At 36.7% G+C, this 17,735-nt stretch overlaps 1 protein-coding gene across 7 annotated transcripts in view; it reads right to left on the reverse strand.

Moving 5' to 3' along the window:
• Window positions 1-578: 578 nt before the first annotated feature.
• LOC120318190 (pro-neuregulin-1, membrane-bound isoform) overlaps window positions 579-17,735 on the reverse strand; it is a 30,083-nt gene continuing 12,926 nt past the window's right edge. For 4 of the 7 annotated variants that reach the window (XM_039365559.1, XM_039365557.1, XM_039365558.1 and 1 more), the window contains 5 exons: window positions 13,117-13,219; window positions 10,046-10,214; window positions 7,019-7,149; window positions 6,136-6,339; window positions 579-4,285 (listed from right to left, as the gene is read on the reverse strand). In XM_039365559.1, coding sequence (XP_039221493.1) covers window positions 3,631-4,285; window positions 6,136-6,339; window positions 7,019-7,149; window positions 10,046-10,214; window positions 13,117-13,219 — 1,262 coding nt within the window. In that variant the 3' untranslated portion in view covers window positions 579-3,630. The remainder of the gene's footprint in view (window positions 4,286-6,135; window positions 6,340-7,018; window positions 7,150-10,045; window positions 10,215-13,116; window positions 13,220-17,735) is intronic. The other 3 variants (XM_039365561.1, XM_039365560.1, XM_039365563.1) reach the window with 1 other exon arrangement.

Raw genomic sequence — 17,735 nt, forward strand, 5'->3', positions numbered from 1 at the left:
CAATACTGCAAGAAAGGTTTTGGGAATGATGAAGCGCATCCAAAATGCAGGAAGATCAGGTTGATGCACCTATCAGTTTTGTATTGGTTACAGTTTTGAATTGGCAAGCACAGAAAGGAGAACATGAGACAGTCCCGAATAGGCATGTTTTAGCTTCGGAATAATGAATATAAAAGACAGTAAATGAGGTCATAGGGACATTAATGTGGTGGAAGTATTGTCTGTCCTGGCAGGAATAGAATGGATTAATGTATTTAAAATAAAGAAATGTGTGCAGAAGACTATTGGAAGAACATAAGACTGGTGAAATGTCCACTCTCCAAAATGCTTTTTAATCTAAACCAGCGGTTCTCAACCTATGGGTCGTGACCCCATTTGGGGTCGATCGACCATTTCATGGGGGTTGCCAAGCAAGGCTGTCCACCATTTTCCCCCCCTTTTCCGGTGGGTGCCTTACCTCCCTTGGACTGGGCCAGCTGGTGGCCCAGCCGGTGGTCGGCCTGCTCTGTCTCTGCCACTTGCCAGCTATGCCTTGGCCGGCGCAGGGGGCGGCACCACGCATGCGTGGTGCTCCCAGACAAAGTCCTCGACTTACGACCAGTTGGGTAGTCCTCGACTTATGACCGGTTTAGTCCTCGACTTACGACCGGTTGGGGGTTGCGGCATTAAAAAGGTTGAGAACCACTGATCTAAACCATGTAGCATAGAGTCGGAATAACCTTCCTGAAGTCTGAAATTATTTGTTTTCTTTTATATTGGAGCCCCAATATACCCTATCAATTATACTACATGAAATATGTACATGCCTGTTTTCACTATTTTCCCCCATACAGCCTACACAATAGCCTTAGTGCATCTGAAACAATAGAAAAGTGAAGAAATGTTACTGGAAGAAGTATGCATATTAACAGCAGAATCCTCATTCAATGTCAAGGATTGGTAACATTCTGGAAAACTTTCTCTGGTTTGTTCAACTTTATGCTTAAGAAACAATGTCCCTGCTTTGGCATCTTAGCCAAAGAGTTCCTACAAAATATCAGAGTTTGGGAAAAGGGTTTATGATATTTGGAAAAATTTTAGAAATAAGAACCTCCTAGAGCAGGGGTGCCCAACCTTGTTAACCTTGAGACCTGTGCACTTCAACTCCCAGAATTCCCCAGTCAATCATGCTGGCTTGGGAATTCTGGGAGCTGAGGTCCACAAGTCGTAAAGTTGCTAAGGTTGGACACCCCTGCTTCAGGGGGTTCTTTGGCAATGCAGAAAAAAACACACTTTGTCAATAGAGAAAGGGAATGCAATTGAAGCCTGTTAAGTGAATATTAGGAAAGACATATAAAGTTATGAATCAGAACTGAATATTCAACAGATTGCTTCAATACCCACTTGGAGTCAATATAATGATTTGGAAACTCGCAGTGAACCAATGTTACATAACAGGAATGTGTTTTACTGGTGCTTCTGAAATGTATCACTTTATATAGCGATTCTAACCAGGGCTATGCAGAAGTCTACTCTACTGTATAATTATCTTCCGATACATAGGACTAGAATTGCCCTGTTAGCCTTCAGTAACCAAGTTAACATTCTCCAGATTAGGCCTTCTGTGAAGTAAATTTGAGCACTGGGCATGATTTTTTTTTTATATAAAAGATTTTTTTTTCTCACTGATTCCCCCAAAGCTCAGCAGCATTTATACAAACCACTTTGCTTTTTATTCACAACAGTATCAACAGGACATGATTGCCAACGCTAGGAAGGCTAAGAGTACAGTTTTGTTAGTCTTTGGCCTCTGGGCTGCGCTCTATAGTGTGATATCAATCAAGGCTAATTTTGTCCCAGATTCAGGTCTCCAAAATAAATTACTGGCTTGTGAATTAAGAAGCTGCAGTAATGTTGCTGCTGGTGCCAAATTAAATACCAGACCTGTTTGTTTGAACTTAGTCTGCCCAAATGATGCATAAAGCAGAGCAAGAGGTTACATATTTGAGGGAGAAAATCATAGCATGGATGATTACTTTGTTCCTATCTGCAGCTCAGCACTCTGTATCTCCCTTCTCCTGTTCCCCTCCGCCGAGGAATTCATTTTACTTAGACAAGCTTCCTTCACCTGCCTTGATGTTTTTGCTCTAGAAACAGAACCCCTTGTAAGGGATTGGGCCAAACTGGAGTTTAAACAAATGCATTTGCTCTTATCATGTCCAAATTGTTTCTCCAACATGCCTCGAAGAAAGACAGCTTCTACCTATTTCTGGCCGCATGCATAAATATATTTATATAACAAAACCCATGCATGACGGGAGCCTGAGAAGTATAAACATGCTCGTCTTACTAATACGTAGGTTAAAAAACATAATAGGTCACTAGGCCTACAGAACATGTTTACCCTTTTCTATTAGAGCTCATTTTACCACATTTGGATTCCATTCATGTGTAAACTAGAAAATTTAAGCACGCAGGAAGTGATAATCCGCTGCGAAATCATAGTTTTTGCTCTCGATTGTCCCGATCTAAAATGGGGAAAAAAAAGAGTGCTCTACCTGAAAATTTTTGTTTCAAAGTGACTTTAATTTAAGCAGTGGGTATTACATTTCCTCTGCTTTTCTCCACTTCCTTGATGGTCTAAAAATGCCTGCCGTGGTACTTCGATTTACTTAACCCAGGATAATCCAGTAGCAGTTTCTCCCATACAAAGGACATGAAAACAAGAAACTCCTTTTTCTTGGATCCATCCTATTAATTTAAAAGATGCTTGCATAGGACTTCCTACTAGATTGGATCCCACTATGTTTCTGTCAAACCATTTGTGAACATCTAGGAAATATTGTTACGTAAATCAAAACTATGTGCGTGCACGTCCATGTGTGTCTCAGTGAAAAGGTTGTGGGTGGTAGCAATGATAGCTCCCTATTTAAATTCAAGTAGATTCTTGGGTAATTATATTCAAATGGACAAACCTACAGTGGTACCTAATATTGGATATAGTTCTATGTTTCTGAAAGCTGTATTATCCTTAAAAAAAAAAAACCAGGACAATGGCAGGCTGTTGGACCTGCCCATTTTCTCAAGGGTTCCAAAATAAATCTTGTTTTTGTCAGAGAACAATTCATAAAAACGCAAGGAAATATAGAAGCCTCTTCAAAGAAGAAATGAGCATGTTTTGTTTTTAGGTTGGTATGCCAGTAGGGATTTTTCTTTGTCTTTTATCAGAGCTACGACAAGCAACACAGGGACGGTTGCAATTCTTACAGACCGTACAGCCAGTTGCCATGAATCCGATGGGAAACAGACTATTAGAGACTTCTGCGAAATACTGTGGAACAGCAGTCACTAGGAACTTTTACAAAACTTGCTCTCAACATAACATAAAGGCACCGTTGATATCGTTCTCATTTTTGAAATACTGTAAAAAAATTGCTACATATGGCACATAACACTTTTGTATATACATTATATATTTAATTTATAAAAGTTTTTTTTTCCCCTCCTGGGTTTTCTTTTTTAAATCCTAATAGCGTAATTGCTAAAATAAAATAAATTGTTTTAATTTAATCATGGAGTATTTCATTATATAAAATAAAGTTTTACATGTGAATCTATGTGGGTTTTTTTAAAGTGTTTTCCCCCCTTCCTTTATACAGCGATGGGATCCTGGTTAGCTATTACACTGGACAATCTTGCTTGATATTCTTCCTGTGTTGAGAAGCGGCTGGCTTGGTTAGTCCTAGTGTCAGTGAGCCTATATGCAGCAGCTGATTCTAGGTCAGTGGTTGTAGGGTTTTGTATGCTCAGAAAAGGTGTGTCTTCACCTATCCTTTCGTCTTCTGTCTCACTCTCTGAGCTACTGTTCTCACAACTCGTGTCAGTGTTCATTTCCAATCGAGTGGAAATGTGGCCATTGGGCTTTGTTCTTTTGGCCCTTCGACTGTTGACTAATTTCTTTGGAGGCTCCTGTGTAGGTTCATATTCCTGCGTGGTTTCATACTCCTCGTCCTCTACTATCCTCAGGGGACTCGGTGGTAGACTGTTGCTTTCATGGACAGGATTGTGGTGGTAAGAAGAATTGAACTGTTGTAAGTGAAGCTCGTATTTTTCCCGCAGCCTGGGTGGGGTCACCAGCAGGAGAGGCCTCTCTTCTTCTATAAATGGACTGACAGCTACAGATGGGACAGACATTGTTAAACTGGAGACTTGTGGAGACATTTCTGAAGCTGGTGATTTTGGAGAACTTGGAGTGTGGAAATCTACAGGAGACATGCGAGCTGGCGTGGTCATGGCAGATACGTACCTAAAGAAGTACACATAAAAAAATAAATAAGCTGAAGAATAAGAATAAGGATATGATAGAACTATGACGGTGATAAGAAGTATTCATTTTTCTATGACAGCAATAAGTATTTGAATTCAAACAAAACAGCCACACATTCTATAAGTAGAGATGCAACTTCTACAAATAGCTACTAGGTGCTGAAATTTAACTTTAAATTTCTGGGCTGAAATAACATTAAATGATCACTTATTCACTTCTCTTGATTTCCAACATGTAAATCCAGTGCCTGAAAAGATGGAATATTGGCAATACAACTCAGTTTAATCTATAATTTATTCCAGCCTTGGAGTCTCTTGAGATTTCTAAAAATATAACAGGGCTTCTGTTACTAGCGATGCAGAGATTAAAACAAAAAACAAAAAAAATAGTGTTTGTATCTTTTTCCTTCTTCATTGTCTTTTAAAAAAGATTTCCATCTTACTGCAAGCAACTATACTGAATGCATCTATCCAAAATTTAGGATTAAGAAAGACTACATGAACATTTGGGAATAAGACACAAAGCCAAGAAGACTTTGGATGTTCTTCAGCACTTCTTGTTTTGGTCCTCTTCAATGTCAACATGCAAAATTCAAATACTTTCATTTCCCTAATTTTCATTCACTTTTCCAGGTTTTGTAGCTATTAAAAAAAAACCCGGGATGAAATACAGATAATAAAAGCTACTCTAGAGAATTAAACATTTAAACTTTAATGCTCACAGAATTAATGGCCTGGAAATGCAAATAACTAGAAAGGAATTGTGCAATTTTATACTTTAAAAATTGGTCCAAAAGCAAATGTAAGTATTGTAGAGCAACAGGACTCCACCTTTCAGACTGCTTCTATTACAAAGTAGCCAAACAGTACCAGTGGCATTGAGGAGAGAATGACTTACTTACATTTATTTATTCATTTGTTATTTTTGCATTCTATTTTCTGTGCTACTGTACCTCATCAACTAGGAATCAGTGAAAGCACAGATCAGCTTGGCTTTTCAGAAAGGAAACAAGATGATGCAATTAGGTGAAGGAATTAGCCAATTCAAACAAACATTCTCCACAATCCAGTTATCTCTTAATTTTATCAGAAATTAATAGTGTGCAAAACTAGTATTCAGTAAATATGTGAAGACTATACTGATTTATGGATTCTGGTATTGTCCCAAATAGTAGAGTTTTGTTCACCTTCTCGTTTTATTTTGAAAGGAAGAGCTGCTTTTAGCTTGCCTATCAGTTCAGTACAAGATATGAATAGCTGATTTTTTTTAAAAAAATCTTATTAAATGGAAAAGAGTGCAACTTCACTTAGCGCTGCCTTTTAAATATTCACCTTCAGTTCTTGTCTAGTTATATTGCTCTTGTGGTTGCTTCTCCACTCAAAACTGTATTTCCCCCCCACACTTCTAATATAAATCACATCCATTGATCACCACATGCTGCAGAGGTGAAGATGATTTTGGCCATTTTTTCCATGCAAAACTAAGGATATATTCTAGGATTAAGCAGTGGTGATATAAGTCACAGTTTCCGTACACTGGCACAGTGCTATAAACAGCTTTAAAGAAACTTGGATTAATTGTAAAAACAATGAAGGGAAAAAAACCTATCGCAGAAGCACCAAAACACTATGAAAATGGCAAATTATTATGTAAATATTAATGTACAAAACCTCAGTTTAGAATTTCTTGATCAAAAAATAATAATCCCAAAATAAAACCCACCAACCCTGATTAAGGTTTCAAGCTGCCGTTCTCTCTCTGTCAGAATCTGGATATGCCCTACAGTATTTCAGATGGGTATCCTTCTTAAGGTCAGCTCATATGGATACCTTTCACTGTGCGGTGAATCACGGTAAGAGTCTGGTGTCTCTCGTGCGTGCCGGAGAAAACTGTTGTATTCTCTTGGTCCAGCAATGCCGTTGAGGCGTCCCCGAGGTCCTGACGGGCTTGCATGGCGGCTGTTCTCAACTGAGGAGCACACAAGGGCCGAATGACTTTCAGAGATTATGCTTTCGGTCCGACCATTACTCCAACTGACCACGAGCCGTTAGGAAAAACAGAAGAGAACATTTTAAAATTCAAGAAGAAGAAAGTGAAAAGAAAGAGAGTCTGACATGGAAAAGTCAGCGTCCTCTAGGTATCGCTTTGGCAATAAGTGTTTTTACATTCATTATGTTACTGAAGAATTGAGGTAATCATTCTCCCCCAACTGTTGGGAATATAAAAAGATAATCACTCAATCTTAAACTAACATCACTTTCAAAATTTTATTGTTATGACATAATGAACAATGTTGGAGAGTAGGATTATTCTATGTCAAGGCAAGCCAAATTATGTACACGAAAGAATAATGATAAGCTCCAGGTAAATTCAGTAACTCATCATGGTCCAAATGTAGTACTAATTCTGTAAGTGCAAGTTAATGGTGTGATATGAAGTCCACAGAAAATAAGGCAGCAATTGTGAAAAGGCGGACTCATATGTTGATACTGAGACTTACTTCTTTTCAAAGGAAAAAATAAATCAGGAAAAAGAATCAAAGAAATAAAGGAAGTTTAATAAAAATAAAGCAAGCAAAATAAAGCAACTTAAAGCATTTCAGCTACAGAAAAAGTCTGTCACCTTTAAATCAAAATACTTCTATTTAGTGTTTTTAAAACTTGCTCTGGAGTTTCAGTTAAAAAATATGTTGGCTTTATCTGAGTCTCCTACCTGTGGCTGGGAGTCTGGGTGACGGTTGTAGAATGATGTGTAGTTGAGGTATAGTGACTTGTAGAAAAAGAGGCCTCAGTTTCTCTCTCAATAGCATGTTCACTGGATATTATGTTTTTAGATACATATTGCTAAACAAAACAGAAACACATATTTATAAGACAATTAAAATCTACCAATCAATTCTGTACTCTTGCCTTATATCAGGGATGTCCAACCTTGATAACTTTAAGACTTATAGACTTCAACTCCCAGAATTCCCCAGCCAGCATGGCTAGCTGGGGACTTCTGGGAGTTGAACTCCACAGATCTTAAAGTAGTCATGGTGGACATCCCTGCTTTATATATACATATGAAAGCATTTCAAAAATTGAAGTTGTATTACTTCTCAAATTAGCTGCCACTTTATTCTCACGAGAAGACACTTTCCTAGAATTAATTCAAATTAAAGTAGATTCATTGGAAACAGTAGTTTATTGTCTCCAGAATTCTTTCACCAAAACAAATCTATTTTAATGGAATTCACGGGTAGGAATAGGACTATTGCCGAGCACCATAGATTGGTAGATTTGTAGATATCGAGTGGTAGATTTCCAATTTCCTTCTTTTTGCTCACTGTATTTTTGCAATCTTAATCTTTGTAATCTTTGGTCTCTGAATTTTAGTGACAGGGAGTTCTCTATGAAATGGATTAGGAATAGGAATAGTATAATTTTTCTGTAATTTTATGAATTAGCCTTTCAAAATATTTAATTTGGCTGTCATCTGATGTCTCTGAAATAATGAAAAGAAATAGTGGACTGCTGGTACTGGTAGTCCTCCACTTACAATAGTTTGTTTAGTGACTGTTCAGAGTTACAAGAGAGGGAATATGCATACTGTATGCATATTTCCTCTGAGAAGGAAACTTCTGAGAATATGTCCTTAGAGCTTTTGTCCTAGCCAACAGACATTAATCCCCTTTAATCTGGCATAGAACAACTTAATCCAAAGGCACAGGCATCTCTTCTTACTTTGCTGGGGAAGTTAATAAACCAGAGGTCCCCAACCTTTTGGGCAACACGGACCAGTTCCGTGGAGAGAGGTTTTTCCGTGGACTGGAGGGTGTGTGGTTTTGTGTGCTGCCTGCATCCCAAGGGTGGGGCTTTGCTTGTCTATGTGGACCGGTTGCTGGCATGCTGTAGCCTGGTACCGGTCCACAGACCAGGGGTTGGGGACCCCTGACCTAAACAATCATAGATATATCGTGAGCCACCCTCAAATATTCCTTCATAGTCATGGATTTTTTTAAAAAAATAAATAAATTTGGGTTGTGGCTCCTGAATGCATTTTGAAATCAAAATAAAACCATGAGTTCTGCTGAAATGAATACAAGAGAACCAACACCAGGAACTGTTCTTTAAGTTAAAACAAGCAAAGATCTGAATTATCTGTTTTTCATATTGAATTTTCTTAAGTGGGAGAAGAGGGTTCACATATTCACTATATCACTAGGATTCATCTGACAGTTTAATAGGTCCAGTTTTGTGAGAAAAAGCTCAGATGTGGTTGATGGCTTACATGCAAAGATTAATTTAGACCCCAAACCAACCAAATAAACAGCAGACTGTACATCCATGGTCCACAGAGAATTGGTAGTGTTCAATATCATTTTAAATTTATATTTATCAGATAGCTAACTGGCAAGGTAACATTACATGTTCATGCCCAGAGTATAAAGCACAACAAAGCTATTTTAGAGAAACATATCCATTACCAACTAAAGGAAAAACCTTAAAAAACAAATCTCAGCAACTATTTCAGCTTTCTTCATTTTTTTAAAAAATAAGAATGGTCCAATTTATAATCTGAAAGTTTAGAGAACCGTCTTATTAGGTCTCTCAGTTGAGTGAAATCTGTGAACTGTGAAGCATCACAAAAATTCTTTTTTTGCTTAAAAAACCACTCTAATTTCGGATGACTTTTCTAGCACATTCATCCTAGCCCATATTTCCCTTTGATATCCTTTCTACCACAACTTGCACACTATCTTCCCTATTTTGCTACAAGAAGGTTCTGAGGACAACTTCATCTGGTTCCTACTTATAGGTTGGAACTAGCACTGCTACAATAGTCAGAAAATTTCTTGTGGCCACAAATGCTTTATGCAGAAAATTACTCCTTTAATCGTTAGTATCCCACAACATAATGTGAAAATCAATTTATACCTCAACTCAGTGAGTAACACCAACAGTGTGTGTGTGTGTGTACACACACACAGGCATATACATGCATGCTCACATAGTACTTACTAAGTGAGCTTTTTAGTACTTTATTCATAAAGTACTTTTATAGTCCTGGTATTAGCTTTTAATGTATTTCTGTTTATTGGTAGTTTTTTCAGTTGTATTATTTGCATTTATAGCATTAGAGTGAACCATTTCTTCTATTTTTATTGATTTTAGAAATAAAATCATACAATTATAAAATTATACAATGCTGTTTTTAATGTAAATTTAATTTAATGTAAATTACAATAGTTTCTTTTGTGGATAATAATTTATTATACTATTAGTTTTTTATCCAGTGTTTTCTACACGTAATTCAAGGTAGTGAACATACTTAATATACTTGCCTCCTATTTTCTCCACAACAAACAAACCACCCCACCATCATCTAAATATCATTTCACACTTGTTCTCAGTTAAATCAGCTACTGCCATTGTTTTGACAAACTGGTGTAGAAGATGAGCAGGCTGAGCCTGAAAGGAGAGGTCAAATGTGTCATCAGTCTTGAGTCCCTTTGGGCTCACAAGAGATCTTAGTCCAGCCCACCTTGACTTCCAGTGACTCTTATCTACCACCAATTTGGTTTGACCATTCGTTTAGATTCTTGCAGAGAGTGTCACCAAGCAATAAACTGTATTCATTTGAACCACCTTGCTTTCTGGTTTCTTGCCCCTTGCAATTAGTGGGAGAATAAGATCTTAGGAAAGCAGTACTATTTTTTAATAAATTAAAAGGACTAAATGTCACTCAAATACATACCGATGAAGAACCGACTATCAACAAAGCTGAGGTGAAACTTACATTCACCAGCTGGACATTCTCTGGCGGTGGGTGGGGATGGTGAGGCCCGTTTGCCATGTTCACCCTGTGATTGCGTTCTGATCGAAGGCCTTGCCTGAGACGGTCATGTAACTTTTTCCGCTGCTTCCTGAATTTGAAATATGGAGGTACTTTTAGTATTCAAATAGTTGAATAAATAAAACAGTTCTACAAGCCTTATTGACCATAGCACATTCCCATTACAGAATGGAATTTTATCATTTGAAAGTTCAGAAATACCAGGAGCTGATGGACACACAGTGTTAAAGTTTGCCAAAGTTATGAGGAGATTTATTCACAAATAAAGTTCCTGATATAATATCTGGCATCCTGAAACTATATCAATCTCATCCAGTAGCCAATTACATCATGGTATCCTATGAAGATGCTACAGAAAGCAGATTGTACTCCAGTGGCTTATGATACAGGTAGCCAAGGGCAGGTTATTAGATCCAGAGGAGTAGGATTTTCTAGGAAAGTAGCTTTTTTGGCCCCTCCTGTGTTTTCTGGCAAAAACAGCACACTGGAAACCTTATTCTCTATGGCTAGGTCTTTGTAATATATCCGGAAGAGGGACCCTTTGGAAGACCTTATTTTGAACTCCCCAGCTAATCTGTTGCCTGCCAGCAACCAATAATTGTACAGCTGTGTGCTGTGTGTTGGTTTTTTTTTATAGTATACCTGCTAGGCTGTTTACTTTTGTCTGAAAAGATATAGGTAATTTTTTTAAGTTCTAAAATAAAAAAAATATTGGAAATAAAATGGTTCTATCCTGCATGGACTCAAAAAATGATCTTGATTCTGAAAGAGGCAGCATTTACTGGCTGAACTTTTTCAACTAATTCATTTATAAAAAATGCTGAATCACTCACTGACCTCTCCTTCCCCATGGATGAGAGAATGTTACATTAGCTGCACATTCAACTGGGCTGAAGATATGTACTTGATATTAGTCCAAACATACAACAATATCCTCTCCACATATTGGTTTTCCTTTCAATAGAGGAAGGAGGAGAAAACCCCTTCTCTTTGACCTATCCAAGACTGGAAATAAGGCCTCCCCACCCACCTAAATGGAGGTGTCTCCATTATCCCCGTGTATGGAAAGGAAAATAACACCCCTCTTTTGCAGAAGACTGAAGATAGCAGGCATCCCTCCTTCAGGGACAAGTTTTTGGAAGAAGAAGAGACAGTATTACCTATTCATCCTGTCATTCAAGAGATAGGAAGTGTATGAGGGAAAAAATCTAATTACTGGGCTAGATTCCTGCTTTAAACCCTCAAACAGAGATAACTGAAGTAGAATCATTTTGATTTTCTCAAATCAGGGGTCAGCAGCATTTTTAAACTTAGTATTATTTAATAATTTTGGCTAAGGTGACATTTGGAAAGTGGTTCTTGTGGGAGGGAAGTGGGATACTTAAAAAAACATAAATAGGCAGTACACAGGCAATCCTCAACTTACAATAGTAATAGTTTGTTTAGTAACCGTTCAAAGTTACAATGGCAATGAAAGAAATGACTTATGACCACTTTTCATATTTATGGCAACAGCAGCATCCATATGGTCACATGATCAAAACTCATGACTCATGTTTATGACAGTTGCAGTGTCCCGGGTCATATGATCCCATTTTGCCACCTTCTGACAAGCAAAGTCATTAGGGAATCCAGATCCACAACAACTGGGTTACTAACTTGACAACTGCAGTACCTCACATAACAACTGTGGCAAGAAAGGTGGTAAAATGGGGCAAACTCACTTAATGAATGTCTCCCTTAGCAACAGAAATCTAGGGCTATGCACTATGGTTCCATGGATTGAATATTGAGGTTTCTTTAAAATTGGATGTGCTGGTTCATCATCAGAGCTAAAAAAGCAAAAGGTCAGGGACTAAAGGGTCAAAGTTCAGGTTAGCTCATTCTTATAGCTTCCTATTATATCTAAGCTAAGCATGTGCCCTTTCTATAAGTGAGAAGATATCACTGTGGCACATACATAACATCTCTCTGCATTTTATTAAAGCATTCAAGGGACTCTAAGAGGAAAATGAAAGATAAACACACCCAATATTTCCACACCTATAATTCATTAAATTAATTGTGGCTTAAATATCACCTTGATTAATACTTTCACTGAATCCACAATTGCCGAAAGTAGTATCAATAGGGAAAGGAAAACATACATAGAAAACTTTGGAAGTCTTAACAGGTTTAATAAAAGTTTTGACTTCTCTCCATTCAGAAGATGGATATATGAAACCATGGGAAAGGTGCCCTGAAGGTTGGGTATGTCTTTTATTATTATTTTTAATGCCATTAAAGTAAATATTATTGCCTGTAAAAATGTATCAGCAATATATTTAGCAATACACAGCTCTGAGCCTGAAACCTTTTTGTCTGAAGAGCTCACTCTGAACAAAAATGTCATGCTTTAATTTGGAAAGATAAACATAATCATAATGATTGTGAAAGAAAACTTTAAAACATTTCCTGAAAGTTGTAAAAAGTCAATATTAGGTTCTATTTACATAATAAACCATAATATCAACAACATCAATTGTTGCCAACTGATTGGGAGGGGACAGAAGCTTTGGAGATTCCAAGTTTCATTTATCAGGCACCTTTTGACATTCATTATTAGTGTGATTTGCCACATCACACACACAGCTAAAGATAAACACAGTCTTGGATTTAAGCCCAGCGCAGTCATTGTGTGTAATACCATGTAGTATAACAAGTTTAAAGGTGGAAGCCCCTTTAAAGCAAATGGGATGTTTTTGCAATGATCTCAATGATCATGAAATAGATTAAGATTCTAAGGGCTCACTTCCTACGAGAAGTTGCAGCAAATTACCACACTACGTTCCAGCTGTGCCTGCAAACTTACAGAGAAATTCTCAAGTTTATTAAGCCATCAAGTTATCAAGATGCGAATGCATTTTTATACTTTGTTTTGTTTTGTGAGGTCCTGATTACAAAATTATAGAGAAAGGAAAAGGGGTGTTTACTTGGTTTTGCAATATGCCACAACACACATGATGCCAACTACAAGGAGAGCAATGCAGATGCCAGTTATGGTCAACACCCTTTTCTGGTAGAGTTCCTCAGCTTCTAGAAAATGAGAAAATATAGAAGGTTATAACATGTACACTGGATGAAAAAAAACAGAAACCACTAAGTACAGCTTACAGTCTATCAACTTATAGCTACAATGAAAGTATGACAAACTTTAAGCTCAGAAATTACAAACTATATTTAGTATCACTGACACGAGCTTAAAATAAAGAAAATTTAAATTAAATCTAAAACAAATCAAATCACAGTCCAGTGTTTTGTTTAACATAATTTAAAATTTACAAAGTTGTCTAATGAAACAAAAACAATACACTGATTGAACAAGTCATTTTGTTTGAAAACGGGGCTTTCTTGCAAAGATAGCTGGGATAAAGATCATTATTGGACCTCTCTCCTCCCAATTTTCTCTTTGCAGTCCCTTGTGGTAATTTAAAATATCCAGGTGTTTTTTCAATATTATTTTCAATACTACACCAATCTTTACATGAGGAACATTACATTCTACTTTGAATTTCGCTCCGCCACCTGGGTAAATTGCATAATTCACCAGGAACTGACAGTGACATTTAAGTTTATCCACCCCTCCAATAGGCAAATATGCATTGTACCATAGACATTCTATGATTGATTGAATAGTGAAAGAAAAATGATGATATTTAGGTGAAAAAATAGGTTCTACTGTGGTGATCTCAATCTAAGATACTATATCAGTATGAACTTATTCTTAGGGCAAACAATGTTTTGCCTGGCAAGATAGTCATATTCCACTTGGCAAAACATAGTTTATATGCTAAACAAAGGAAATGGTACATACCAATGGTACACAGGATTACCACCAGAATGAGCCAGACCTTTGTTTTTATTTATCTTATTTGATTACTAAAAACTGTATTTAGCTTTTAATTTAAAATTTTGTAATTGTCTAGTTGCTAACCTCAAAGTAAGCACTGTCTGAGCACCCAACAAGAATTTACATTCACAATGGGAATGTTTTTAGGAAAATGACTATTCAGAATTAAAGAAAGGGGACAGGAAAAATCACTTTCAGTACTCTTGGAAATGAATTTGTCATCAATGGAACAGGATTTGAAAATCTGTTACTTTTCTGCTTTGCGATAGTTTGTATTTAGCAATTTCCTGGTCTGGGGATCTTTGTATGTTTGCAGATAAGACATCTGTTAGAGCTTGCTTTGCCTTAGCCTGTTATTTCAGATTGATTTCTGGCAATAAGCACTGTCAGGTCCCAAATTCCTGACTTCTGCGGTCACTGTTGCTCTAAGGATCCAAATATTTAACTTAGACACCGAACCAATATATAGTTAGACTATGTCATATTGGCCAAGATCCAATAACTGGCAGTGTCTGCTGAGATGCAGGGCCATTTATTGATACGTAACATTTGGGAGAAAAAAACATGTTCCCGAGAATTTTTTTTAATGGCATATAGGATTTGATCAAATGCTTATTGCATAATTTTCAAATGCTATTTTCAGCACCCAACTTTCATATGATAAAGTGATCAAATGTAGTTGAGACTAAATCTGAATGAGCTCAATAAGGTTTTCTGCTGAGTAGACATATATATGAGCTCAGACTGTGAATGAAGGAATGTTTACCAGCTTTTGGTTTTCCCCTGAGATGACTTGAGTTTTCAGATCGTAACAGATTAAAGGATAAAATATTTAATTGGCTTGGCTCAATTGTACCATCAGAGTGGCCCTTTCATGTTTTAGCTCCTCCCTTGTGGAATCAATTCACCCTTGAAGAATATGTAGAGGCTGAATCTCCTGAGGTTCAAAGACAATTCTTTTTTTTAATGACGTTAATGAAAATGAAAGTACCTTTATTTTTTATTTCAGTATCTAATACTAGTTTAAATGACGATAATGCTGGGATTCGAGAATATCTGAAAAAAATTATGTTGTGATTTTTATCATTTTGTTCTTACACTGCAGTTAGATATAAGGAATAGGCTAATTAGATATTAATTTTTCAGTGAATTATAAATTTGTGAATTATAAATTTGTGTATAAATATAGGCCGGAGAAAGCAAATATTATTATCTTTTTTAGATTTTTGTTAAGAGCCATTAGTTAGCCTTTTAAATCCTTTACATTCAATGGAATTTACACAAAGGAAATGGATTTTTAGGGACATAGTATATTTCCTCAAATATTTTCTCTGTGATCATCTCCTCTCCCAACCTAAGCATTCCATTAAAGGATTTTTCTTTACATATCACTTTATACAACACCCATATTTAACTCTCAGGGCTGCTTTCGATACTATAGTTTGAAATTCCAAATAAACCAAAACTAAAATTTAAAAACAATCTTTCAAACCTTCATACCTATGATACAATGCATATTATTGCTTCTACAAGCCAATCCCAATACAAACATTGATTAACAATTTTCTAAACATATTTATACAGAAATCAACAATACTGATTATGAATAAAAGGAAGGAAGGATCAGTTTGTGAGAAAATAAAACCAGAATGCTCAAATTATTATACAAACAAAAATCCAAGAACAAGAAGTAAAGGTACTGAAACAAACACAAATATGGGAAGAGGGAGAGGAGAGAAAGAAGAAGGAAAGGAACAGATGAAGTAAGAGGAGGAAGCTGAAGGGAAATATAAGGTTAGAAGTTGAAAAATCAACTACAGGCCTGGCACAGCATGCTTGATAACTGGAAGAAAGAGTGAGAAAAATGCTTGAAAGTAAGACTGAAGCAGAGTTTAAAGGGATTTTACATACAGCATAACTTCTAAGCTATGCTCTCCCAAAAGCACTGATTGATTAGCCAAATACTGGAGTCTTATTACTATATAATCAGAGATAGCAAAAGCCATGCTAAATGCAATCCAGTATATAAGGAATAATGCAGTTCTTAAAAGGTTAACAGAATTCTCTTTGTAGCATCAGTCATTAATTGGTTAAAATTGTGTGGCTGCTTCCCTCCTGCTCACAGCCTAGGATGGATGCATAAGTTGTGAGAGCTTTATATTAACCATAATTAATAGTATGGGTTTTTTTCAGTGCTATAACATGATGGATGTGATCCACGGTGCCTTTCTAGTGGCATTTTATAGATGTTTAGTGCAATGCAAAACCAGGGTGAGTCTTAATCACTGTTCTCTCATTTTTTTCAGTCTCCTCATCCCTAATAGTCCGGCTCATCCTCTCTTGAGTTATATGGTTTTGTTTGGAACTTTAATAATATGCATTTTCTGCAAAATCTTTTGTCAAGAGCATCTTCTTTTGCAGGCTTTATGTCTCCTTCCCAATGCAAATACCATGGGGATACGAGGAATGTATACTAAACCAATAGTCTCTTTTCTCAATCTACTTGGCTTCTATTGTAGGCCACACATGCAGCATGATGTGGGTATGGATATATATTTTAATATAGTTCTGCACCAGGAGGATTCTACACCACGAGATTTATAACCAATCATATAGACGTGGGAAAGTCTTGCTACATAGTGAGGTTCTAGAACTTGCAATGTAGAATAATTATGAAATAATTATTATGAATACAGTAACCATGAAAAAAACATGTCGCTCTGGTTGTATTAGCTATAGGCTATATTCTCCATTCTTTCTTTTCTGAATGAGGCCATATATGAGGCCATATTAATATAATGTTGCCAGGCATCTGATGTGATATCAATACATATACTATCCTGGGATGGCTTAGTGAAGAAGTCCTAAAAGGCAGTGAAACAAAAGCATCCAGAGCTTAACCAAATATAAAAGGAAAAACAACACTATTTTGCCAATGGATGTCCAGTCCACTCATACTTGCACATCTGAAGCATCACAATGGGCATGTAAGCTTATGTTTAGAAACACAAGAAATCAGTATCCAGTGCAACTTTAAAATCATTTCTAGCCATGCCAGAAAACAATTTTAGATGTTAAAATTCAAGTCTGAGTAAGGTCTAATTTAGAGTGTGAAGCAGCATTAGATTAAATAAAAATAAGAGATGAAGGCAACAAGTCAAAGCTGGTCATGTGGTAAGAATTGACCTTCCCTTATTTTAACCTCAAAATATATTTCTGGTTTGAATAATAAGGAAAGGATTGTAGCTATGAGACAATTAATTACAGGTTCAGTCCCCATTCTCTTCACTTAGAGCTGGAAAAACAAGTCCTAGTCCTGAAGGCCCATAGCTTGGTCTTTACGTTTTATAATGCTCCGCTTTCTCTTTATTCCACCTTATTTTCTTTTCTGCCCATCGCATAGGTAGTCCTTGACTTACCACCACAACTGAGCCCAACATTTCCATGGCTAAGCAAACATTTGTTAAGTAAGTTTTGCCTCACTGTATGACCTTTCATGCCACAATTGTTAAGTGAATCACTACAGTTGTTAAGTTACTATCATGATGGTTAAGTGAATGTGACTTTTCCATTCACTTGGCTCATCAGAAAGTCGCAAAAGGTGGTCACATGACCCTGGGAATGCATGTGAAAAATCATCCATGTGATAAATATGAAAAATGGCAATAAGTTGCTTTTTCGGTGCTGTTACTGTATAACTTC

This window comes from Crotalus tigris, unplaced genomic scaffold (assembly GCF_016545835.1).
Source record: "Crotalus tigris isolate CLP2741 ecotype Arizona unplaced genomic scaffold, ASM1654583v1 scf7180000020112.174653, whole genome shotgun sequence".
In the NCBI taxonomy this organism is placed as follows: Eukaryota; Metazoa; Chordata; class Lepidosauria; order Squamata; family Viperidae; genus Crotalus; species Crotalus tigris.